Raw genomic sequence first — 27,000 nt, 5'->3', positions numbered from 1 at the left:
CTTCTTTACACTTTCCACTCTCACACTCAGGCGAAAGAACTGATGTGACCGTAGCTTTTCCCGGGAATAGTAGCATCATCCTTCCAAGGGCAGACAGAGAAGCTACGGATTTGCAAACAGCCCGATTGTCTAACGAGCCTTCTCTCCCAGGTGCAAGTCCGTCAGCCCCCTCTCACACTTCAAACCACAGCCTCCTCTCAAGCTCTTCCTGGGGCTAAACATTCCACCTACTTCCCAAACCGTGCAATAAACACCACAAGCAAAGCAGGCAGCGAACTCACCATCCTCGCCTTCGTCCTGGGCTTTTATTGAGACAGATTGCCCTAATAAAACAGTAAGAATGAGGAGAGGTCTCGCTTCTGCCCAGTTTGCCATCATATCTAAATATTAGACATGTGGGTCCTCCTGGGAGTGAAGAGTAGATTCTAAGGTTACTGTAGCACCATGAAGCCGGCTGTGGGCTCCTGTTTCAGCACCAGCCCGGGGCAGCCTCAGCAAACCCCCTTTTTCAGCACCAGCTCCAGCACAGTCTGTGAAAACTTTTTTCAAGCGATGCAGCTTTAAATAGGAAGAATGCTGCCTCCACTTCTTTTCCTGCCCCTTTCAGCTTGTTCGGGCTCATAACCATCCAGTGTCTGCCAAGCAACGGTCTGATTGATGGTAAACAACCGAATCAGAGCACGCGTCTCTCTCGCTGCCTTGAACTTTCCCTCCTTCGTGTATGTTTTGAGCCCAGATGGCGCTTAATAAGATCAGCAAACTTTTATTTCTCTTTTCTTTTATTTTGTTAAGAAAGCCTGTTAGAGGGACCGAGTCCTATTCTCTACTCCCTGACCCTTCCCCCGGACGCACAGCTTTAACATTTCCACTATGCCCTGAAAAAGACATTAGGGAGGGAACAGAGGCTTTTCTGCTGGTTTTTTGACATCTGGGTAATTCCCGGCTCACTTCTCCACCTTAAACTTTTAAAGGGCTGCATTTTAACCCTTTCTTTTGATGAAATTAAAAAGGATTTTTATCCCCTTCTCAGATTCTGTGTCTCTTTCTTCTGGAGAGGGGCTATTACCACATAAGCCAGGTAAAATCCGAGTGAGGAAACTATTTTAGACAAATGGGTTTGTGACACATCACACCTGGAATTAAGTTCTTTCTACAACTCCTGTCCAGGGACCACATCTACAGATTCCCATTCCCCAGGGAGCTTTATTGTGTACAAAAATAGTCTACGAAGCCAGTATGGGGGAATGGGAAGAACACTACATTTGTACGCCAGAGAGCTGGGTTCAGACACCAGATCTGCTACTCACCAATTTTGTACATGTACACATAGTCCTTTATCTCTGTGCACTCCAATTTTCTCCTTAGAAAAAAGGGCTTTGCTCTGACCAGTGTGCAGGGTTTGGTGACACTAGAATGAGTAGTATGTTATTAGCTAAGTTCCAAATTGCAAGAGCTACATAAAGTAAGTAGATGGTGGTGTCCTGAAGCCTAAGCCAGCTGTTGAGGGTCAGGGCACGCCCGGCTGCCTGCGCATGCCTTTCCAGAGCAACAGCATGCACCTCTGTGCCCTACTCTCCTAACCAAGGTCTTCATGGCTTCAGAGTGCTCCACGTAATCTCTCAGAGACCCCTAGAATCAGAATGGAGGTTCCACACCTCACAGGTGAGTCAACTACTCAGAATTATCCAGCAATATCCAGGTACTTGCACTGGGCTAAGCACTGGAGGGAGGATGACACAGAAGAAATGAAAGGCATACTCACTGCTTCTAAAGAACATATGTGAGTGCTAAGAAAAGAAATTGACATGAAACGAAGAAAAAGAAGTCAGAGCACATAAGTATGTGCTGATGCATTAAGCCCAACAGAAGTTCAGAGAAAAGGTTCTAAACTGAGATTAGGCAAATTTTACTATCACTTTACTATCACTTTCTTAACAGAAGAAATCCAAAATCCTTTGAGTTTTAGCTCTGAAGCTTCAATCTCTGGACAAGTATTCAGAAGTCACCTTTCCAAGCTGTATTTACTCTCTCGCCCTGCACTCCTCAGGATAACTGGTCACCTAGACATGTCACACTGCAGTGACTTGCCCAGCACCACCACACTGCCCCAGGGTGGCATGCTCCCTGCAGTGTAGTGAGTGGGCTGAGAACCCAAACTCACTGCTCAATGTGTATTCAAATAAGCATCTTACTATCTGTGTTAAAATAGCTATTATCAGCTTATTAATACAAATGTTCCCCTGCTCCCTTCCCTTTAATCTCCCTTTCATCTCAGGACCTGACTCCTCCAGTGTCCTCCTCCCTCCACTTTCCACATCTCCTCCTCTGCTGGTCCACTTTCTGCAGCTTGTGAACCTGCTCCTTACCTTGCCCTGTGCTTTCAGCACAGGAGAGGAAAGTTTCCCTTAACCTCACATCTTCTGTAGTCCTCATTTTCCCTTCCTCTCCTGCCCTCCCAGGCATCATCTAGTCTACCCCCCAGTGCTTCTACTGCACTGCCAGAGACACCACAAGCCTCTGCTAACAAACCCAAAGCTCTTTCCTCTTTCCTCCCCACAGTGTCTGAGATTCTGACCACCCGCTTCCTCTTACAGAACCCCTTTCCTCCCACACTTTCCCTGGTCCCACACGCTCCTCTCCACCCGCTGCTTCAAGTCACATTTCTTTTGCTCATCCTCCGAGAAAGTTGGTCTTGCTCTCTCCATTGTCTCCCCATCAGCTTGTTTTCCTGCTTGTCCACTGTGCTGGGCTATATTAACTATTAGGTCCCTGGCCTCTATTTCCATTTACATGTGAATGACTTCAGGACTTCCCTTTTGAGCAGGCAGATCTGTATTTCAAAAGGTCTACTTCTTCTATCTTCTTCTGAAGAGATCTCCAGACTTAGAATCCAAAATGGAACCATTATCTACCATTTCTCTTTACGCCAATTAATTCTCCTAATCTCTCAGAACAGAAATGTGAGAGGAAGTTCCTCATTTTCCCTAAACACACATCCAGTTGGTCACCAAGTCTTGTTGGTTTTGTTATCCATTATTCACTCAATTATTCTCCTTTCTAAGACAAACAAACAAACAAAAAGCAGAACTGAAAGCCAAGTACTTAAAAGATATAACATGATATTTAAAAATAATAATAAGGAATTCCTACTTATGATTCCAATTTCCTTCTTTCCTCTTGTCTCATCTATAAGGAACAGATTTTCCCAGGCACATAAAGCAATTTCCTGCCTCAGAATTTTGCTCAGGCTCTGTCCATTGTCTGAAACAACCACCTCTCTAATCTAATTCATTTCTTCCCTTAACAAATACTTACTGAGTGCCTATTATCTGCCAGGGTGTAGTGAAGGCACTGAGGATATGCCTGATATAAAAAACTTTACAATTTGGAGTAGAAAAACAGCAATAAATAAGTAAGCAAGTGTGCAAACAAGGTAATTTCAGACAACTAGATGTCACAAAGGAGATAAACAGTCTTCTGGCTTAAAGTTTCTCTGAGTTTAGAGGCAGGAGGAATGTTGCAGATAAAGCCATGAGGAAATCATTTAGAAAGGTAATGGTGAGGGCTGGGGAATTTAGCTCTGGTGCTGCGCCTGCCTGACAAGAGCAAGGTTCTGTACAAAAAAAGAAAAAGAAAAAGGTAATGGTGAATCAGAGCCCTAAAATTTGAAAAAGATTTATCACTGGAGAACTGGGGGGAAATGGCATTCCAAGCAAAGGAAACAGCATGTGTGAATGGCCAGAATGTTATATGTTTTCTACTGCTGCCATAAAAATTACTTCTGACTTTGAGGCTTAAAACAATACAAATACATTATTTCACTACTTCTGTATGTTGGAAATCTGGTGTGAATATCATTGGGCTAACCCAAAATGTCAGCAGAGCTTTGTTGTCTCTTAGAAACTTAAAGGAGAATCTTTTTTTTTTTTTTCCGCAATTCTAAGGTCATTTGAATTCCTTGTCTCCTGGCCTTTTCCTCCACTTCAAAACTAATCACATCTTGTCTCCTGGAAGAACTTTGGCTGTCACATTTTTATCTTTGACCACAGCCTGAAAATATTCTGTTTTAAGGACCCATGTGACAATCTTGGGCCCACCTGATAACCCAAGATTTTTGACAAAGAAGGTTTCAGAGATTAGGACATGAACATCTTTGGGGCCATTATTCCTACTACCAAAGACAAAAATAAGCTTTATTAGTGCAAGAGTACTAGGAAAGCCATTATAGCTGCATGATATAAATTGTAAATCTTGGGAAGGAGTTCATTTTTTTTCCCAAATGCAATAAAAAAAATCAATAAAGGGTCTTTTAACAGAAAAAAAAATTCACTTCTAATTTACTGATTTTATAAAAACCTGAATGGCATGAGCAAACGGTATTATAACAAGCTGAATATGAATGTGGAGAAACCAGTTAGATAGTGTTTTCAGTTCAATAAGAGACCGTTGTGACTCAGACTAGGAAAGTAGCATTAGAAACAGATGGAAGTGGAGAGATACAGGTTATACTTTGGAAATAAAATTTTTGAGGGATCAAGAAGAACTAGAAGAAGAGAAGAAATTGAGGGCAATTCTACTGCCAAACAGTGAATGATGCAGGCAGCAGGGCTCAAGCTTTGCCTCCCTGAGAACCATCCTTCTCCTTAGGGGAATTAACCAACATGTCTGTGTCGACCTCTCTAACACCTGTTTTCCCTACTATATGGAAAGCTCCCTAATATTAAGGGCATTGGTTGGCTAATTATTCCCTGTAGTTATCTGACGAATGCATATTGTTGAGTAAACAGTGAACACAAGGTGACTGTAAGACCATGAGAGGAGGAGTGATGAACGTGAATAAAGAATTTCCCAAGGGGCCAACACTAAGGAGGTATGAAAATGATCATGCCACTGAATGAAACATCTAGGCAAAGAAGATAAATATGCTATGAAATAGGCAACCACAGATTTGAAGAGATATAGCAAACCACAGTTTTGAAAAGAAAAAAGATTGCATATTGGGAATGTCTTCTTTCTGGCTGAAAACCACTATGAAATAATTACATAACAATAATATGCCTCAAATATATTAACTATGTGTCAAATGTTGTGTAAGTACTTCATATTTATTAACTAATTTAATCATAAACCAAAGCTATATGTTGAGTGCTATAAAATATTTTCCCTGCTTTAGAGACAAAGAAGGAAAATGAGGATCACAGAAGAAGCTAAATAACTTTCATCGGATTGTACATCAAGGAATTACTATATCCAGTTTGTGACCCTTGCTGCAAACACTCTCTCTCTCTCTCTCTCTCTCTCTCTCTGTCTGTCTCTCTCTTTCTTTTCTTTTTTGGTACCAGTTATAAAAGTTCTATGAGTGGAGGGATAAATAATTTGATAAATAACATTGGCAATTGTAGCATCCTACTCTGTACATGCTGGTTCAAGTTCACACATATTCTGAGACTCTCAATAGCTCACTGAACTAATATAGGTATTGAGTATTCTCCATTTATATTGGAACTAAGTGGCTTATAGGAGCCACACAATGAAAAGAATGGTCTTAAACATGTTCCAGATACTAGCATTCTATCCATCATACTTTATAATTAAAATAGAACCCAGATTTAACTAATTAGGATGGTGGCTTCCAAAAGGCTGTACAAATGTAGTGGTTATAAACACAAACACTGAAGCCAGACTGACAAAGTCCAAATGCTTGTCCCACCACTGACCAAGATGGGTAACCTGGGAAACTACATGTCTTCTCTTTGCCTCGGTGTCTTCATCTGTGAAATGGAGATATCACCCCATTAATATCACCCCAATGATTATTAAACTACTTCCACACTATGCAGGATTGTATTGGTAGGAATTCTAAGCTGAAGTTTTTGCCTTTTGGATCATTTCCCATTTGATCCATCTGTATCAGGGAGAAGATGGTAGAGATGAAATTTTTATGACTCACAGATTTTCTAAAAATTATTTTGAAAAAGTTTAGTATTGAATGTTTCTGACATGCGATAGCTAGTATGGTATGTTTTTATTCAAGTATTAGACACAAATGTGAAAATGCAAAACAAAAATATCAAGAAAATGACATTTTAAAAAGGCAGATTTGCATAAAGTTCTATCCTTTCCCAAGGGCCAATTTATAAAATTGTCTTATATCTCCTCTCAAAAATGCAGTTTCATTTGTAAAACAGAAGTGAAGTTACTAAAAAAGGTAGGGAAGGGTAGTTTTCCGAGAAAACACTCAGGAAATGATAAAATATTTAACACGATACCAACAGACTTATAGGAAAATATATTACATGGCATCCCTGCCTTCCATACCAGAAAAAAACACTTGTCCCAGACCTCCAGGCACCACATAGTTGCCAATTGAACAAAGCCAGGGCTCACAGTCTAATGAGTTGAATGACTCCTTACTTGGTTGAGAAAAACTTGAGACCTTTGGGATTTTAATTTATTTTAAGCAGACATGGAGCATAGCACACTCAGTCGGTATAAATTATTAACCAACATGTCTGTGTAGACCTACGGTGCCAGTGAGCTTCTCCACAATTTCCCCTTTGTGCTCTGATCATCCCTCTACCATCAAGAAAGTTTCCCTCAAGGGAAGCCTGAGTCATGGGCCCTCATTTTAGCTGCAGAGAATTGTCTATTCCAACACAAATACTCCTCTGTACTTCAAGATTTATTAGGCTCAGAAATAAATAATGGATTAATAGCTAAGAATAAATTTCAAAACTATAAACAGAAAAGTTAAAAAATAAACTACCAAGTCATAAGATAGTGCGGGTGAACCACAGACTGTATGTAGCATGATTCTGGGAAGGAAAAGTATGGGAATGGAAATCAGACCAATGGTGTCATTGGGATGAGAGGAAAAGACAGACACCAAAGAAAGAACCTTGGAGGTAAAGATAATGTCCCGTAGGTGGCGATGGCAGTCACGTGATTGCGTTTCATAGTGAGAACTAGAGAACCATACACCTCCATAAGTGGATTCTGCTCTCTGCAAATCACACCTCAATAACATAATATCAAGGAACAAAATGGAATGTAACAGTGAGGGGGACATATGTGATAGATGATTAAGCTTTCTGTTTTTACTGCATTTTTATCTTTAAGTAAATTTTAATAATTAAAATTTAAATGACAAATTATGCATTTTTAAAAGGACCACTAATACACTTATTTTTATTTAATCAGCACTAATATGATATTTCACCTATAAACTAAGGAAAGTATAGCAATTATCCCATATGTCTGATTTATGGATTAAATTTAATGTGTATGAAATTTTTCTAAGAACTTTACAAGTGTTAACTCATTTAATCCTCATAAAAACCCAACAAGGTGCAGATATTATTAAGAAGCTAAAATGACACTATTGATTTAAAATATAAGATGCATTTGTGTTATAATTTCTATTTAAATATCTTCAAGTAATCAATGAATTCCGTTTGGAAAGAGAAGAGAGAAAAAAAGGTTATTATATTCTAAGAACGTTTCTATTTCTGCTTTCTGATATGGTGTGAAAACTCGCTTAGCAGGATTTACATTTCTTTGGAGATGTTAAAGTCTTTACTGTTGTTATGAACATGGTCTATTTTGAAGAAAAAAAATTCCCAGAATAGATAAATCTATGAAAATAGAAAGTGGCTCAGTGATTGCCTAGCTTTAGGGGAGGGGTTGGGAGGTGATAGCTGGTAAGTAAGAGTGTTTTGATTTGGGATAACAAAAAAGATCTAAGTTTCATTGTAGTTACAATTGTACAACTCTGTCAATGAGCTAAAATCTATTGAATCTTGCATTTTAAGTTTGTAAATTGTATGGTATGCATATTTAGTTCAATAAAGTTGTTTTAAATTTTTTTAAGAAATTAGGAAAAATCTATATATTTATCTCTAATTACTATTTCATTAAAACATTTACATAACCTTACATATATAAAATTGGTAAAGGAGCAATTCATAAACTTGGTTTTAAGTATATACTTAAAATTCTTGCATTCTCATAAACTCTGAGTCCTCTTTGAAGCTTAAAAATAAAATAATCAAAGCCTCCTGTGATCATTTACTGCAAAAAGATATGGATTATTTCTAATGCTTAGTAAATTTAACATGGATTTCATTCACCAGTTGGAGAATGCACTGTTTTAATTTACTTTTAATGTGAGTGATATCATCTCATGAGATTCTGAGGAACACATGGATCTCATTTTGTGACTTTACAGAGATTTACTTTTATTTTCTCTGGAATAATTGCAATCATAAAATATTATTGAATGAGTGAGATTTTATACATGTGCCTTGTCATCCCTCTGGGCATTATCTCCACCTCCATGATTTTGGAATGAGAGGAATTTTGAAAATTTTTCTTGGAACATCCAAAATCTCTTTTCCGTAGATATTATACATAGCTAAGACAATCAATGAATTCTTAGAATTCTGTCAATTTCTCACCTTGTTAACCTACTGAAGTTAAATTTATATCCATTTATTTATGAGAACTAATTAATTATTTTATATTCATTCTTTAATGTCTATCAGCTGGTACTTGAAGCCAGAAAAGACTTAATTTCCTACATTTTGGATTCTGCTAAGTCTCTGTAGAGACTTTCAAAATACTTCAGTTGTTTGGGACAACTGAAATTATCAGTGGCAGAGAGAATGAAGAAGTTACTGTGCTCCTGGTGAGCCCGGTAACACACCCTCCTCTCAGACCTGCTCTACTCCTCTCTGTGTGCTCCTCCTCCTTAAGGAAGTGGGTAGGGGCTCTCTTTCTTTTCTCCTTTTCCCACAGCAACCTTATCCCTTCCTCCTGGCTCACTCCAAAGTGCCTGAGTGAACACAGCAAAGACAAGTAGAAAACCTATGTACATGGGGTCCTCTTTAATCTAAGTCCATGATTGTTACTAGAACTTTGGAATAGTTACAAAAATAAAAATACAATTCTAAATTCTAAATCTTGAAGAAAGGGAGATGAACACCTAGGATAATGAAAGAAATTTCAGGTGGAAAAAAATAAAAATTAAATGTCTTTTTGTCCTTTGTTAAGAACTTCAAGTGTGATATTTCAAAAAGAACTGCTTTATAGAACATTATGTCTGATGGGGGACCATGGAGAACGTGATATCTGGTGCTGAGAGCACATCTCACTGATTTCCTTTACACAAAGAAGGCCCCAGAGGTCCTCAGAGCCCACTTCCTTGTGTGAAAGTGGAATGATGAAAGCCTCTTCTGTATTCCCCAGTATTGTTACAGAAACTATTCTTGAAGGAAGTTTTTAAATATGAAAATTTAATTAAATACAAATGATTATCCTTATTTTTTATCAATATGTAATGCAAATAGACTTTGCAGAGGACCTCAATTCAATTCTACACTTAAAAATGGACTGTATGGCTTTCTGAATTATTTTTGGCCATTAAAAGTGCATTTCACTGGGTGAAAGGACAAAAGCAGTGAGCAATGAATTCTTTCATGGTTTGGCAGCATTCCAATCACACTTCCCAACTCAAAAAACACTTCCAAACTGAGCATTGATCTAATAGGATGAGCTGAAAGGAGAGCAAGAATTTGGAGGGAAGGAATAATGAGGGAGACAGATACCCTGCTTGGAAACACACACACACACACACACACACACACACACACACACACACACCCTCTATTGCTTAAAAGTAATGTGCAAAAATTAAAAAATAAAACTTTACCATTTAGGACCACAAGAGCTTCAACTACAACCACTATAGAAAATCATTTTGATTAAATAAAGAAAATTCAAAAATGTTGCATCCCATGTCTTTCTTTCGATATAGCATGGAACTTCCACACAACACCGACTCAGTTTTCTCAAATGCAGTGAGATAGAAATTTCATTTTACAAGTGATTAACATTTGGTTCCCAGAGATTAAATGACATGCAAAAATTATATACAAATAAGTAATCAAACCACTCAGGATTCAAACCCAGATCTGACTTCCAGCTTTCTCTCTAATCCCCAGAAGGGTCTAAGCACTTCTAGATGTTCCCAAGACTTTCCTCTTAGAATACATATTAAGGCCGTAAAGTTCCCCATTTTCCAGCTACTTATCTATCTGAGGCAGAGTGTTTCATATATTTTACCAGAACAACATATGGCAACAAATTGAAAGCAGATGTAAATATGAGAATTCTACTGTAGTCCATAAAGCAAGACATTAAAAGAATTTTCAAAAACGTGAAGTAATGTCACCAGTCTCATCAATTTTTTGCTCTTGTAAATATAGTCATTTTCATGAAAATGCATTTTCTTGTGTTAACATGTAATGGTTATATTATTGCTATTTTAAATGAATTAACTTTTAAAAAGCTCTCACTATTAATTTTTCAAAATGATAAGCATCAAAAGATATAATCCACAAAAATTTTATTTTAAGCCTCAAAAATTATAAGAGTGCAAAGAGCTAGTGAGCTCAAACCAGAAGTCTAAAAAACATTGCTCTACTCCATGGTTCAAGTGTCTTCATTTCACATGTACATTTTCAACATAGTACTTAATGATCACATTTACAAAAGTACTACAAGCTCTTCCTTCCACCCCTAGAAAAGGGAAAATGCAAAAAATAAAAGGGAAGTGATGACACCAGAAAACCTCCATATAATCATTGCTCAACATTTACTTGTCTTTGAAGACATCTTCACTTCAGAATGTTTTGCATGCAAGCATCTGCTTGAATTAGTGCTCTTTACCCAACCAGCAGTATTGAATGCACATTGCCACAAAATTTATATACAAGTCTTTTAATGACTGCATGAAATTCTATTGTATGTTCTTCAACTGTTTTCTAATTTAGCACATTAGATATGATAGAAGGCAGAAAGTATTCCTGAAGGTATTATCTGAGTGTCCAGGTGCTCGATGTCACACTGGAGGTTCAGTAAGGACGTGTTAAAGCTGCTGAATGTGCTGTAGAAGAATGTTTAGTTTTATCTATTTAACAACTGCTGTTAAGTTTAAGTGGGTGAAATATGAACAGCAAAAGAGGAAACATGGCAGAAGGTACCATTTTTTGAAGAAATCTAGTAACAAAGGAAAAGCAGGGTGTACATTTTGTTGACAGATGAAGATGTATAATGACCACAGCCAGTTACCAAACATTTTCATTAGCAATCTGTCTGAGAAGTCCATTTATTTATACAAAAGTGACTTTCATAATAGCCAAGTGAAAGCAGATTGAAAGCGTAAAAATCACACTCTTACCCACTGTGGGAGAAGATATAAAGTTACCTTTCTGAGAGGTATAGAAAAATAATAAATAATAATTATTAGAAACATCAAGCCATCTCTTCTCAATTTGAGGGATAAACTAAAACCTTTTCAGAAATAGTCTGAATTCTAAGTTAAGAAGAGAAAATTATTGATATTTACTCTCAGAGCAATGTTACTCTTACAATCTATATTTTTTATACTTTATGGTATTTTGTATGAAAATATTTTTTCTTCCTTAAAATCCTTTAACACTTATTAACTTAAATTGTTAGTTTCCCATCTGGGACATGTAGATGTGTACTATTTCTTATTCTCTCACATGACTATTCATTTTATCCTCAGTGAACTGGAGGAGATGGATGATGAGATGAACAGTGTGACTATAAGCTTTAAGGTAGTGTTTGCCCAAGACTTCTCTCCCCTTGTAAAATCTAGAACAGCCCACAAAGTTACATCTGTTTCAAGTTCACCCAAGCTCTATGTTAGCTGATCAAAAATAAAATAAAATAGCTAGAACCCTAGAAATCCCATCGATAAAGTATGTACAATTCAAAGTCTGAGTTTTATACAATACAGGTAAACAGAATTTTCTGCAATTCGAATATTTGTCCTAACAGGACAAAGGAAACAACACAGAAGCAAGCTGCTCCCTTGCCTCGCCATGTTCATTCTCCATCTTTCCCTGCATATCTCTAGGCCCCAAAAGGCTATTACAGGCTTAACAAAAAGACAGCCTTGTCCTCTTGCTTCTGGTTGGAGTTTGTAAACAGAAAGCACAAGGGGGTTGGGGGGTTAGGATGCAGGAAGAGAATAAAGTCAGGGTATTTATTCTCCCATGCCCTCCTGCTAGGCTGTGAGTCACATTCCAAGGAAAGAGCTTTTATCTTAAACCTACATCCCTGCCTGGTTCCAATAACTGTTCTGCTTTGTTCCTCCAAGCCTAAGTATGACAAATGCAGGCCCTAGGTACTTCACAATTCATTTTTTTATTTTATTTCAATGACATAGATAAGAAATTTGATGGTATGAATAAAAAGCTAACTAAAAAATCAAAGAGTTGAAGAGAAGAGATAGGAAAAGAGATGAAATGTACTGTTTCATATCTTCCGTTGCTTAAAGTCATTAGATATTAAAAATAACTATGGAATTAGAGGGTTCTCAATTTCAAGCCTAATAATAAGTAAAAAACTAGATAAACTACAAAATCAAAATCATATATCTTTTAAACCACTAGAGTTCTGAGGTTGCAGGGCAGCCACATAGCTGGATTCTAAAAATATGAGAAGATGGAAGCACAAATCGAAGCAGAAAAGAGACAGAACTGGACGGATAAAATATATGAAGAGATAATGGCCAAGAATGTCTCCCAGACAATAAAATACACAAAAGGCACTTATTCAAGTAGCTCAATGAAATCCAATCTGAATAAACACCAAAAAAAAAAAAAGCACCCATCTTATCTAAGTTCTTGAGACCCTAAGATAAAAAAGAAAATTTACAAGCCAGCCAGAAAAATAAGATAATATGTAACAAAGGACAACAAATTGCACTACATTCTCAAAAAAATTTTGCAACACAGAGGACAAATGCAACAGCTTCTCGGCCTTTTGGCTAAGATCAACTGCAAAAGCCAAATGCAATCACCGAAGTACTGAAAGAAAATAAAAATAGTATCAACAAAGAATTCTTTACCCAGAAAATTTTTTAAATGAAGAAGAAATAAAAGCTTTTTTTTCAGGCAAACAAAAAGAGTGGTAATTCTTTACTGCAACCCTGCATAGCAAGAAATGCTAAAGAAAGTTCTTCAGGAAAAAAGATTTGACAGAAACGTAGATCTATAAATGAAATGAAGACCTATGGAAATAACTAAAATGAAGGTAAATATCTGATTTTAAAATTAAAAGTATTTTCACATTTTTTAACCTAAAAATACCAAAAGTCTAAGAAACAACAGTAGCAATGATAGCATTTGAAATAGCAAATTATATAACACAGGTAACAGAAAACAGGTGAAAAGGGGCCCCAGGATTTGGCTCAGTGCTTCTGCCACCTACCTTGCAATCACAAGGGCCCAAGTTTGAAGACATACTTTTCTAAGGTTTAACATTACATGTGATGGTTGATCTTAACTAATATTGCATGTTATAAACCCTAAAAAAAAACTAATAAAGCATTAATGATAGAGACAAAATGGAATCATGCAAAATTCTTAGGTACTCTGAAAGCAGATAGCCTAGATGAGGTTGAAGAGAGGATCAGTGAATTGGAAGGCAGAATTTAAGAAAATAGAATAAAACACAGAGAACCAATAAGATGAAAAATATGAAAGGTAATTCAGATATAGTATGTAAAGATTAAAGATGTTCTAATGTACAATATACATCTAATTAGAGTCTTAGAAAGAGGGGATTAAGAGGATTAGAAAGAAGAATATACAAAATGGTAAAAGCTAATAATTTTTCTAAGTTGAAAATTATGCTGATCCTCAAACTTTAAAAAAGAAAAAAGAAACACTAGGAAAAATGAATACAGAGAAATCCACTAATAATAGATTTTATTAAACCTGCAGTCAGGCATGGTGGTGCACATCTATAACTCTAGCACTCTGAAAGCCAGAAGCAGAAAGATCACATGTTCAAGTACAATATGGACAACTTACTTAGCAATACCCTATCTCAAAATACATGATCTGGGGATGTAGCTCAGTGGGAAGAGCCTATACTGCAAAAAAAATTAAAGGAAAAAAACACTAATGTGTCAATAAAAATGAAATGGGGTAAAATATATTTTTTTGAAAGCTAGTATGTTATATATTGATAGATGTTATTTTATATGTTAGTGTATGGTATGATATATATATTATATGTGTATTTTACATTACACATAGGATATGAATATACATAATAAATGCATAATACCTTTGTAATGCATAGGGTATGGAGAGTCAAACATTTTAAACTCCCATTTTATTTGGTAAGATGTTATATATATTAATTTTAGACAATTTAAGACATGCCAACATCTTTAATAATTAAAATGGTATGAGTAGATGAATAAAATATAATGTGCCTATGAGGCAGGGGGAGTAGAATATAAAAGAAAAAATGCTCAAAATCCTGCCCTGAAAAAAGCAAGTAAGAAAACAAAAAAATAGAAAAAGACTAAAATACATGCATATCAGTAATTGATAGTAAATGTAAATAAAATGAATTATGCTGTTAAAAGTTGAGAACATACAACAGTGACTTAAGAAAAAGAAAATTTTGTAAGTAACAGGAGATGTGAAAAGAGCAAGTGTGGACAATGGAATAACCTTGACTTTCTTCAGGTTGAGAACTCCCACATGAGGAAATCGAGACCTACTGAGTAAGGTAAGAGACGATACAGGAAGTGCATAAGCATGTCGGGGTGAGTTGGCAGAGACTGGTGGGGGTCACACCCCACACCCCACTCTGAGGAAGAGGATGCACCTTCTGTATACATTCTGAATTTGAGAATCATCAAAATAATTCTCTTTGCTGGGAGATTAAATTAAACCTTAGGGATAAGGATGTGGGGATAGGAGAGCAGGATCAGTCAAAAGGCTCACTTGCTAACTTTTTCCATGTGACAGTGTCACTCATTTATATTTTAGTGCTTGTTAGCCATAAAAGTAAAAATCTTTATTCTTTAAAGTTTTTCTTAGGAGCTTAATTTTCCAGAGCATTATTATCACTGGTACACTTCAAACCTCTCTTCTGCTAAAAACTGTTTTGTCTAGAAATGCAGTAAAACCTTAAGAATAAAATTCAAGTGTGCTTATACACACAGGTCAAGGACATATAATGACGATGTATCGTGACTGGAATATAATTGTTCTGTCTTATTTCTTTGCACCCTCCCAAGTCTAAAAGGGGCGTTGCTTTCAAGTTCTAAACAAATAAAACATAAAATGAACTTAAGTACAATGTAGCCAAGAACCAAACACCAGAAGTCTAGCTTGTCGTCAACACACCCATCCCATAAATACAGGAGAAGTTCTGGTGGAGTGGTAGAATTACAGGGAGCAGACCAGTATTTGCTTTGGCACGTGTGGAGTCTGTGCGAGTAGGAACACAGCTGTATGCAAAATATTTTCATGTTTCTAAAACTGCTGAATTAGACATAAAGGAACAGCTAAACTACTAAGTTTAGAGGACAGTGCCATTTTTATATTTTAAAAATTTATAGAGTAAGTGGCCTGCACTAAGCATTTTTGTGCCTTTGTCACTTATAAGGAAAGAGTTACGCTTCATCACAAGGTTACATCTAGCCTCCATGACTGCAGATCTGTTCCACTGTGGATATTTTACTGTTTTCCACAAGTACATCACAAACTCCAGAGAAGCTGTTGACTCTTTAGACTAATTAGTAATCTCTGTGTGAGAATTTCTTTCCAAAAAGTAATGCTAGAAAAGGATGGATAAAATTAGAGATCTTAGTCCATGGCTTTATGTAAAAATGAGAAATATTTACAAAAACCTCTTTAATCCCAAATTTAGTTAAATATGCTACTTAAGGAAGAAATTCAAATCTCTTTACCATTTCAAGAATGAAAATACAATAGAAGCACCATTTCATTCACTAAGCTGAGATTTGCCCAAAGATCTTGTTAAGTAAAAAATGACTGAATACTCTCTTCACACCTTATTTTTGTAACTCTTAGAAATTTTTAGGGCTTCTTTTTGACTAGTTAAACATTACTAATTATGAGTTTATGTGTCTCTAACTCCCCTGCTCATTTAGAGTTTTAGAACTTGCAGTTCAGAAATTTTTGGGTTGACCTACTCTTACTTTCAAACTTTTAAATCCACTTCATCTTTAATGTCAGCACACTAAAATATCTCTAATTCATTTCTCCTTTAGCTTTCTGTCCCAATAATATTAAAACTAAACCCCAAATCAAAGACTCAGCATGTATTTGCTCCTCTCCGCCGACCTCTGATAGATTCCTAGTGACCGACTGCAGTGCTGTTCTTGGAAGAGCCAGAGGACGAGTCTTCGACTTGAGTTGGGTTAATGGCGGCTGCAGTGGGCACAACAGAGGAGTAACAGTGGTAGATGCCTGCCATTTACTTGTCACTCCTGGGCTCAGGATCTATTGGTAGATGGTCCTATTAGACCTCCAAGAACTATAAAGCCGTTACAATTACACACCTCTCTCTGCAGCATTCCCTGTTCACTGCAGTTTTTCATCCCTTGAAATACAGAACGAGAACCCTAATACTGCTTCTCTCACTTCATTCTCGCTTCACCTAAGTATGTTACAGATAATCACCTCTACCTCCCACCTTCTTATGGAAATACCTATCAAAGAGCAAGGAGCGAATCCGCCTCACAGGAATGTGTAGATCCCAAACTTAAAAACAGCTTATTCTGTTTCTTAGTTTGTTCTCCAAAAGAGAAGGAAGCTACCTGTATTTTTTAAAAGGCAGAAATTCCAGAAAGAAAGAATTATTATTTTGTACCGATTACATACCAGTGTTTACACACATTATTCCAGCTGGCACTGACACCAAGTCTTGAGGATGTTACATAGCATGCTCAAGGCCCCCGGGCCTATGAATTACAATCGCAGGAAAGGGCCATGAACCCAAGACATCTAATTCCAATCCCATGTTCTTAATTATAATGTGAAATCGCTACCACAAGTGTGACAGTGGTTTGTAGGAGAATAATTACATTGAACATTAATGTTTAGAAACAGCATGGTTTGCATTTGGCCTTGGGCTTGCTTCCTATTTTCATTCCCATTTGTTAGCTAACTGTTTCTCTACAAAACACTCTTCCCTTGGATGTAAAATGGAGGTCATGTTCCTAAAATGGTGAAAATGTTATAAGACTCCTAAAGTAATTACACACGGGACACCCGGGCAGTAATGGATTTCCATACTTGTTGGTTATCTGTATTTATATTTTTAATTTCTTATGAGTCCCTATAAGCATTCAGATCTTTAGATATTAGAAAAACTTCATAATTTACTAGAGAAACAAAAGTAATGAACACTTCTTATGAACTGGAAGTCTACGTAACATTGCAGAATCAGTATATCACCTTTACCAGAAAAAAGGGTAAATATTTTAAGTAATTTTAAGACTGATTTCCTACTACTTCAGCAAAATTCTTATGTCCTAATTTGAACCATTTAAAGTAGAAGAACCATTACTCTGTACCCCACTCAACAAACTACTCCCAGCATCTTTCCGGTCTAGAATGAACTGTTCAGTGACTACTCAGTGTGTGTGTCACTCATCACAGCCTAGGAATAGAGCTGCTGAATTACAAATAGGAAATTTCTGAATGGAAAAATTGCCAAGTGAAGAGACTGCAGGTTCATCCATGGACCCCACAAGAATGACAACGGATAGAAATATGTCAAAGCTGGGAACAGGGGAGGGGAGTGACTGTAACCACATTTTTAAAAAATGGCAGGAGAAATGGTAGCCTTCACTGAGCGAGCCGGTTGCTGAAATGAGCTTTAGTGGGCTGAGTCCAGCAAAGAAGTCACAGCGGTGTAGATCAAATTCTGCTGTTCCAACATCACAGAGTCCTAAGGGCTCTACAGGCAGCATGAATAGAAAGCCCATATGCTCCATGTCCAGTGTGCAAGCCTACTGCACCAGCTTCATGTCAAAGCAGGAATAACGCCACCTGCATATTGTGATTTGAGAGGAAAGAAGTTATTTCTCCAAAATATATCCTGGGATGAACAAAAGTCCTTCAAGCTAAGGAACGGTTTCCTGCTAAAACCATGAAGTGCTGCAGTCAAGACTGAATAGCCAGCAGGGGAGGGGAGACAATTTTCATTTGTTTTTTTCAACTCACCTGAAAAAAAGTTTGCCTGAACTATTCACACCTGTAGCAATTTGGGGACTGGTACTTGAGATGAGTTCACTGTGGAAGCCAGAGATGCTACGAAGGGCTGCAGAGGACAACTGACCTGGGAAAGGCCATGGCGAAAGGCCCTGGTAACGATGTCACACAGAAATGGGCCCGAGTCCTCAGATCATTTGTTTTCAAGTGCATCACACAGGCTGTCGAAAAAGAACCTAAAAATTCAGAGGTAGGATGCTGCAGGGCTAAATCATAAAAGGCCTTGCTCTGGTATTTTACAATTTCAATTAGTCCTCTTTAAAAATCTTCATCAGTCACACACCTCCTTTATGAAGCAACCAGAACGAGCCTGTTTCTGGTCTAAATTCTAAACTTGTAAGATCAATAAACTGCCTGCAGGAAACTAGCTGTTTCGAAAACTGGTAAATAAACAGGAAGCCGTGAAGAAGTGTCCTGGGTCATACAAGCTTCTCAAATAAGTTCCTTATATTAACTGTCTCCATTTCCACTCTCTCATTCCTCACTGTACTCCATGCGACAGGGCCACTGCTCCATTCTCCTCTACAGACACCCCGTCTTCTTCAGTACAACCACTATGTGATTGCAACCACCTGTGATCTGCAGAACTCTGTATGCTTATCCTACTAAACTCAGCAGCATTCAACACGGTTGCTACTCCATTCTTTGACTTTTCTTTCTCACTGTTTTTGTTTCTGTCTGCCTGAACCATCTGTACATTGGGGTCATATTCAGTGACTCACTCATTAATTGTGGACATTATTAAAACTTCAGCCATAGTCCTTTTTTTTTCCATTACTCTCTCCCCAGGACCTTGATTAGAGCATGTAGGCTTGAGATTCCAAGTTGAGTTCTCCAGTTAGCTATTACTTTTGATCTATAACGTCATTTGCACAAGTCTTCTCAATTCTCATATATCTCAAAGGAACAGCAACAAGAGCTTGTCTAAAATTCATTACTGTTCTCCAACTCACCTATATCTGCCTGGTTATCACTAGTCACCTCCAATCCCAGTTTAAGAATCTTTTCCTCAGGGAACTCCACCTAGCAGAGACCAAGGATGTTTTGTTCACCATTCCATGTACAGTGCTTTTTACATAAAGTCTCTTGCTCAATAAGGATTGATGCCACTTGATTTGAATAAATGGACAAATTGATTTATGGGAGTATAAATGAATAGGTCATGAATTTTGTCTAAAACTCTCAGTTTTGGGTTGTTGTTTTGATTTGTTTTTGTTTTGTGGTGCCAGGGATTGAACTCAGAACCTTACATTTGCAAGGCAGGCAGTGGCACCACTGAGCTAAATCCCCAGCCTTAGAACTCTGTTTGATGAAAGAGTTAACTCTTACAAGATGAGGAAGATTTTATTCAAAAAAATAAAAAAAAAGAAGTGAAAGACCTAACAGAAGCAAAATACTAGAGGCACTAAATGTTTCAGGAGAATAGAGCAAGACCTGCAAATCCAAGGCAATAGTGCAGAGGTTAAGAGGTGAGGCGAGTCTATGATAAGGAAGCAAAGAGAGATTAGGGAAAAGCAGATTTTGACCAATTTTGAGGAGCCTGAACTTCATCCCCTAAGACATGAGGAGCCACCTGATGCTTCCCAGAGGAGGACAGACAGGAAGTGTGTTTTAGAAAGCATGCTGTACAGAATGTCTCCTTTCCGATACATCTTCCTACATCATTTGGGATCTGCACACTGACTTCTCTTGTCTCTACTTTCCCTCTTAGATTCTGAAAATACAAGACTATAGAAGGAAACTGGAAGAATGGCAGAAATGAAAGAGGAGTCCTTCCTTTCTGTTTGTTCCATGTTTGGGGCACCATCATTCTATCATGGCCTTTGAGGCTTCTTTGGCCCACCCAAAACCCACTTCATCTGACCACCCTGGCAATACCAAGATCTTCTTTCTCCAACCTTGAGTCCTGCTGCATGTGGGCTTCATTATAAATCATCTAGTTTCTAAAAATGCCAGGATCCTGCCACTCTTAACTGCTCCAGTGATTCCTCTGCTTCCTCTTTCTGTTTTCTCGATCCTGTAACAGCTGACTACCCCTGCGTTCTCTGTTATCTATACTGAATACCTCACATAGTGTCTTTGCTCTGGATGGACCCTGATTGGCCAAAAAGCACTCTGCTGTGGGTTCAAAATGGGATAAGAACTAGGAATAGCAGTTAATGGGCTATTTCAATAATTTGGGCAAGATAAAGTCAATGGCTATGTAAGTGGAGACTTGAATGATAAAAACAATACTGGCTAACACTTATGCTGCACACTAACATACGGGCATTATTCTAAATCCATAATCTCTGTGAGATAGGTACTATGTTTACTTATATTTTGCAGGCAAAGAAACTGAGGCCTAGAGAGGTTTCAAATAGCAGGCCCTGGGTCACAGAGACAGTAGTGGTAGAAACAGGGTTTAAACCCACATCTTCTGATTTCAAAGTTCTTCTTTCAAACAACAAAAAAGGGATGGAATTTTGGAGTTAATCCTGAACAAGACTGCACGTTGGCTTCCTTTGACAGCTGCTTCCCTGTTAGATTTCTTCTTCCCAAAGAAGAAGCATTGAAGTTTGGCCATCGATTCAACAGAAAGACTCACAAAGAAGTTAAAACAGAACAAAAACCTTAAAGACTCTTAAATATTGGTGACTGATGAATGATGAAGCTTTTAATTATAATTTTAAAAAAGAGAACAGTGTTGAGTGCCTGGTAGAAATAAACTAACCAGGCTTTGAATATTTTAGATATTCAAAGACTGACAGTCTGAAACGGAAGATAAAGATTTCAGAGCCCTCAGTAAGATGCTAGATAAAACCCTGAAAGCAGAGGGTAATGCATTCCTTAGAGGAAAGCTGGAGGGAGCAGTTTTCAAGCTGTTAAATATAAATTTTCATGGTTCTTTTTTCTCCATGAAGAATAGCAAACAGCCTTCAGAAGAAATATATACTCAGCAGTGGAATGGAAACATTAGGGATGAACAGAAGTGTATGTGGTATGACGCACAGGAAAAGTATGGAACTGTTCACGAGCTTCTTGACTCCACCCCCCACGCACTTTGGAAGGAACCAAAAAAGAGAAGAAAAGGAAGATAAAGAGAGTTTAGAATAAAATGCCTCCGTTCCTAACTGAAGCACAGGGTCTGCGGATGGGCTACACTCCTTAGAACTGCCTGGCCACAGAGACTGTGATGACATCAGCTAACCAATCCCTAGCCGAGAAGAATGAGTCACATTTTCATCTGCTTTCACTTGATTAAAATATTTTACATTTGTTGAGCTTGAAAAAAAAAAAAAAAGACAGAGGAAGCCATTGAAAGTGGAGAACTGAAAACCCAAATATGGTGAATTTCTGACTCACCAGAGTTGTGGCATCATAAACACTAATAACTCTTAAAGTTTAAAAAGAAACTTCAAGCAACAATTCATGAAACCACATTGGACTTAATGATTTTTCTGAAAATTTTCAAACCAAAGATAACTCTAAAAAGGATGATCTGATCTAATATTTTTCAAAGTAGAAAATGAAACATCTTGTCAGCTGTGAGAAAAGTAGGTAACATTTTAAAGTAATCTGATCTTTGTAATTCTTTTGTCCAGATTCATATACTCTGCTGGTTTTGATGGTTCAAATATATCTAAACATTTCTTTCTTTGGAGCCCAGCAGGCAGGAAAAGCAGAGTGAGAGGGTGGGTACAGAGCTTGCTTCTTTATTGGAATCACTGCCAAGTAATCTGCAAACAATCCACTTCCTGGCAAATGTCAGTGAACTGATTTGTCCATTTTTTTTTTTTTTCTAACTGGCTGCTTATGCTGACCTTTAGATCCCTTAGCAACGAGAAATTTACAATGAGGCAGATTTCCCTTAGAAAAGGAATCCATGGCTGCTGACTTGGGCAGTTATTTTCCTAAGTATGTGAATTGCTGTCTGGCTCAGATCACATAAGTTGAAGCAGTCTACAAATGGTGAGGCTGGTGTAAGCCTCAGCTATTATTTGTTTAACATGCTGCAGAAACAGAGTCCATCCACAGATGCCAGTTAACACTGCTTGGTCTCATTTCAAAATAAGAAAACATGTTGCTTTGCAAAACTTCATTGTTCTTTATCCTAAAATGACATTAATTAAACATTGTTTCAGATTGACAAAAATTAAAAATGAAAATACTTAGGGTCCTGAAAGATAGCAAAAATACTGACGGCATGGTTGTTGGATCTCTCAGAAAACCTCCATGAAAACAGACAGGCCAGCAAGACAATAAAGCCAAAAATGCAAGGACAACATTTATAACAAAAGAAGGCAGCAACGGAACTACCCAACACCACGACTAGGGAAGCTGGGCAAGAGCAAGCAGGGAAGTGAAGGGCTGTGGTAACCTGAAAAATGATGAGCCCAAAACAGCTGCAGCCGGAATGCACGGAAACATCCAGGAGCCTGATCTGAGATCAGAGATGGAGAGGCAGAGGTGACACTGAGAGTCACCACCCAAGGAGGAGGAGGATTTTGTCACTGACAGTAGTTGCTAGTGTTGGGCAATACTATAAAGTAGGCTTACTTTCTATAGTAAAACATTCATCCTTTTTTGATATTCTCTAGGAAAAATGTTCCCTTTCCTTCCTATTCCTGGGGCAAATTGTTTCTACCTGCACCTCTATCACATTTTTACAAAATGTTTATTAGCACGTTTGTTGTGCACAGTAATTTCATATACGTACACCACACTTCTTCATTCTTTTTACTTCCCCCTGCCTTCCCTCCATCTGTAGCTCCCCTTGGATAGTGGTAACAGCAGGATCATTGGAGCTTGGAGGGGTTTTGTCAAATACAACAGCAAGTGAGCACAAAAGGCCTGTGAAATAGGCTAAGGAAGTTCATCTATGAATTCTTAAAAGCTGGGGCCCCACATTCAGGTGATCCGGTGACACTGCTGGTAGTAAAATAAAAATGTAAAGGTGGAGACAAAAGAGAAGATCCGGCTTGGGGCTGGGAGTGGGAGGAGACTTCCAAGAACAGAATCAAGAACTCTCAAAAGCAAGCTGTAGTATTTTACTTGAAAATTTTTCATGGTGGCGGGGGTATAAAGAGTTCTATGCAGTTAGAAAGGTTAACTAAATATAATCTCTAAAATTTCAGGAGATCTAAATTCACTTTAAAATGACAAATAGAAAAAGTAGCAAAATTTAATTATGCAAAGTAATTGTAAGAAATGGAGAACACAGAGAACAAATATCCTACACAGAATCTGTGCCTAAAAGACAAACTCAAAAATGAATCAAGAATGTAATGTACTGTTTCTAAAACACTGAATTATATTCACATGGTGTAAGTCATGAAAAACAATAATAAACTCAGTAGCTATGAGCATTCCCAAAATCCACATTACAGTATTGAGCTATCATTTCCACTAAATGTAACCAGAGATTCTTGGAACAGCTGTCTGATTTCAGGCCAAGTGGAGGAAATGTAAAAGATGAGATTGGAACATGGAAACATACCCTGAACAAATACACTTCCAAAAACCAATAAAGTAACATCAAAAATCTTTTGCAGCCCAGGGACAGGACAATTTAAATCTCAGTACAAATAAAAATTCGAGTGATTCAAAAAACACTAAAAGTTATCATTAACACACTGTTAAAGGTATTATTTTATAATGATATTAAATTAAATTGGCCATCTTAAGAACTACACAAATAAAAATTATTCTTTCACCCTATCTTTCCTAAAGGAGCTATACCTTCTGATACTGAATAGTAGATAAAACATCTAAAAAATATTTTTGTTAATAAATAAAATTAAAAACAAATAATATCATAATTTGGCAATCCAGTAGAAACCAATGTGTCTAGACACTGCACCTCCATACTTCTACTATTACAAAAGGAGAGAGGCATCTATGTGCCTCTAGAAGAGAAGATAATTTCTCATTACCTTATCACCTATTATTTCACCAAAATACTGAACTTAAAGCTAACCAAAACTCTAGACCCACTGTGCACATGCAGGATATATAGAGGAAAGACAGATGATACCATGACTATGCAAACAGTGAAGTCCAGATGATGGGAAACCATGCAGGCCACAGCCAAGCTTCTCAAATCAGGAAAGGAAGAGGCCAGGAGAGGCAATGCATAGATCAAAAGACTTAAAAGGCATATCAGGATAAAATAATAAGTGAGGCTAAACAATAGTTCCTGGGGATACATAATCAATGGTGAAACTATAGAGAGATGCAAGAAAGCAATGGCTATACAGTAAGGAGCATCCTTCCATCCTTTTAGAGGGATGTAGGCAGAGGGCTGGCACTGAGATGGGGCACTCAGAGAGGTTCCTGAGTGGATGGCCATGCTTCCTTCCATAGCCTCAAAGGAATTGGCCTTGTTATGACTTGTATATTCATATACATGTACTTATATTTTTGCATGTGTGTGCTTTTCTCTACCTGGGTTATGTTTTGCAATAAAAATGTGCCTGACAATAGTACCTGGTATAAACAAAGACATAAAAAAAAGAGACCCACTTATATATAATAACTTAAGCTATAAACTCAAAAAATATGTAAAGTAGAACATTAAACAAATCAAAAGACTTTAAAATATACATAAGCATATATTCACTAAATCATCAATTGCACTCCAAAGAATTGATCTTTTAAAAAGGATATTTATGTAAAAAAAAATCTTTACAAATTTATATTTTCTGTCTGAAAAAGTAAAAATACTTAAATGTTCAAACAATAGTGACTTCATTCAATAAATTATACATGTGTGTAATAAATTAATATTGCATATTAATTGAGATACCAGAATGATGGTATGAAAAACGCTCATGTCATGTTAAAACACAGTATATGTATAAAATACAGTGTATGCCCATGTGTGGGGCTAGGGAGGGAATTCCATAAAGAAAGAAATGATGGAAAATCTTCATAAAATTATTTTGGGGGGAGGCATTACAGAGCGATTTTCTCAAATGTGTCCATCTCCGCTTTCTAATATTTATAAAAGAAACATGGATTACCTGTGTAATCAGCAAAAGCCAATTGAACACTGCTAGTCCCTTTTTGATCAATAGAGGGAAATGGCAGGAGTTGAGGCAAGGCAGTCCTTGTCTCAAAGCCTGACTGCCTAATGTCACTAATCCCAAAGTGTACATGCAGATTCCTAGGAGAGTTAGATTTTGGGAAAGTACATTTTTAGTCTATGCATAAGATAAGAAGCTTCCTTCGATATATTTTATGCTTGAAATCTGTGTTCAATTAACACCTATTATGATGAGGTTTTGCAAGGACTACAGCTGGGTATGTTTTCCTCTGTAATTGTATTAGAATCCCCAAAGACTTCTATCACAGACCCAATTCAAAAATGGGCATCTGAAATGAACAGACATTTCTCAATCAAAGAAGTAAAAGCAGCAAGTAAATATATGAAAAAATGTTCCACATCACTGGTCATTTGAGAGATGCAGATGAAAACAACACTGAGATTCCACCTCACCCCACAAAGAATGGCTGCTATCAAGAAATCACACAATAACAAATGTTGGTGGAGTTGTGCGGAGAAAGGAACCCTTCTCCATTTTTAGTGGGAGTGCAGACTGGTGCAACCACCGTGGAAATCAATATGGAGATACCTCAAAGAACTAGGATTAGAGGTTCCATTTGACCCAGCCATCCCTCTGCTTGGTATCTTTCCAAAAGAATTAAAAGAATCATATCACAGTGATATATGCACACCTATGTTTATAGCTGCAGTTTATAATAGCTAAAACATGGAAACAGCTCATTTGTCCATCAGCTGAAGACTAGACAAAGAAGATGTGGTTTTTCTATAAAATGGAATACTACTCAGCCATAAAGAATGAGAAATTAGAGTTATTCATAGGAAAATGGATACATATTGAGGATATACTGCTAAGTGAAATAAATAAGTCACACATGTATAAATACCAAATAGTTTCTCTGGTAGGCAAAGCTATAATTGTAAATAAGATCCTAATGGTATAATTGACAATGTGAAATAGGAAGAAAAGGGATAAAGGTGCAGGGGAAATGGGAAGGGTAGGGGAAAGGTAATAAGGGAGAAAAGGAAAAATGAGAAAATTTAAAAATGGAAATAAAGTATTTGTAAATAGGGAAGGGAGGAGGGGGTGAAGGGAGGGCAGGGCTAAGGGGAAATAAAGAGAACCAGGATCTGTCATGTAAAGGTACATGATCCCAATAATGAATGTAACTATACTGTATACCTAAAATGTACCAATAAACTCAGTGAGAAAAAAAGAAGACTTCCTATCACATTAAATACCATTATCTATGTTAGCATTGTTTTGTAAGATTAGACTCAGAAAATCCAAGGCAATTTCTTATTGCCACAAAGCTAGCAAACAGTAAATTTGAAATCTGTACTTAGGACTTCTGACTCAATCTCAATTGAGTATTTCAAGCTACAAAAGAAATAAAATAGATGCAGAGCTATACAGATGCCCCGGAGAATTACCACTTTCTCCAAATGAGATTTCCTGAAGTCTAAAAGGTCCTTCAAAGCAGCTGGCATAGCAACAACACTTTTGGGCCTATTGTCTTCCTCTTCCTTACATCTTTCCTCCGTTTTTGTGGGACACAGTTACTCTGATAGCTTACTTGGGTTTCAATAAATTAAACATGTTATTGGTCTGTGAGAGGATCTCATTCCTCCCATAAAATATAAATCATAAAATATAAAATAGTAGTTTTAAAAGTGTGCCAAGTACTTCTTTATCCCTATTTAGTAAATAAAAAAGAAAGGCAAATTAATTGTAATAACTATAACAATTTTAATTATGTTATATTTACAGCTCCAGCAAATTGAATGCATTTTTCAAAAGGCAAACAGTCATTT

The 27,000-nt window shown here is 37.2% G+C and overlaps 1 protein-coding gene across 8 annotated transcripts in view; it reads right to left on the bottom strand.

Annotated features, from left to right (window-relative positions):
• The window catches only part of Col5a2 (collagen type V alpha 2 chain), a 309,094-nt gene that overhangs the window by 128,813 nt on the left and 153,281 nt on the right, over window positions 1-27,000 (bottom strand). Inside the window, exon 1 of one of the 8 annotated variants that reach the window (XM_010636828.3) lies at window positions 282-705. The exons of the other annotated variants lie outside the window; for them this stretch is intronic. Coding sequence (XP_010635130.1) covers window positions 282-378 — 97 coding nt within the window. The 5' untranslated portion in view covers window positions 379-705. Of the gene's footprint in view, window positions 1-281; window positions 706-27,000 lie in introns of those variants that run through there. 8 annotated transcript variants of the gene reach the window in all.

The sequence above is a fragment of the Fukomys damarensis genome, unplaced genomic scaffold (genome assembly GCF_012274545.1).
Source record: "Fukomys damarensis isolate Sample0158 unplaced genomic scaffold, DMR_v1.0_HiC HiC_scaffold_26, whole genome shotgun sequence".
NCBI classification, from domain to species: domain Eukaryota; kingdom Metazoa; phylum Chordata; class Mammalia; order Rodentia; family Bathyergidae; genus Fukomys; species Fukomys damarensis.
This window is presented reverse-complemented; position numbering and strand designations above follow the sequence as displayed.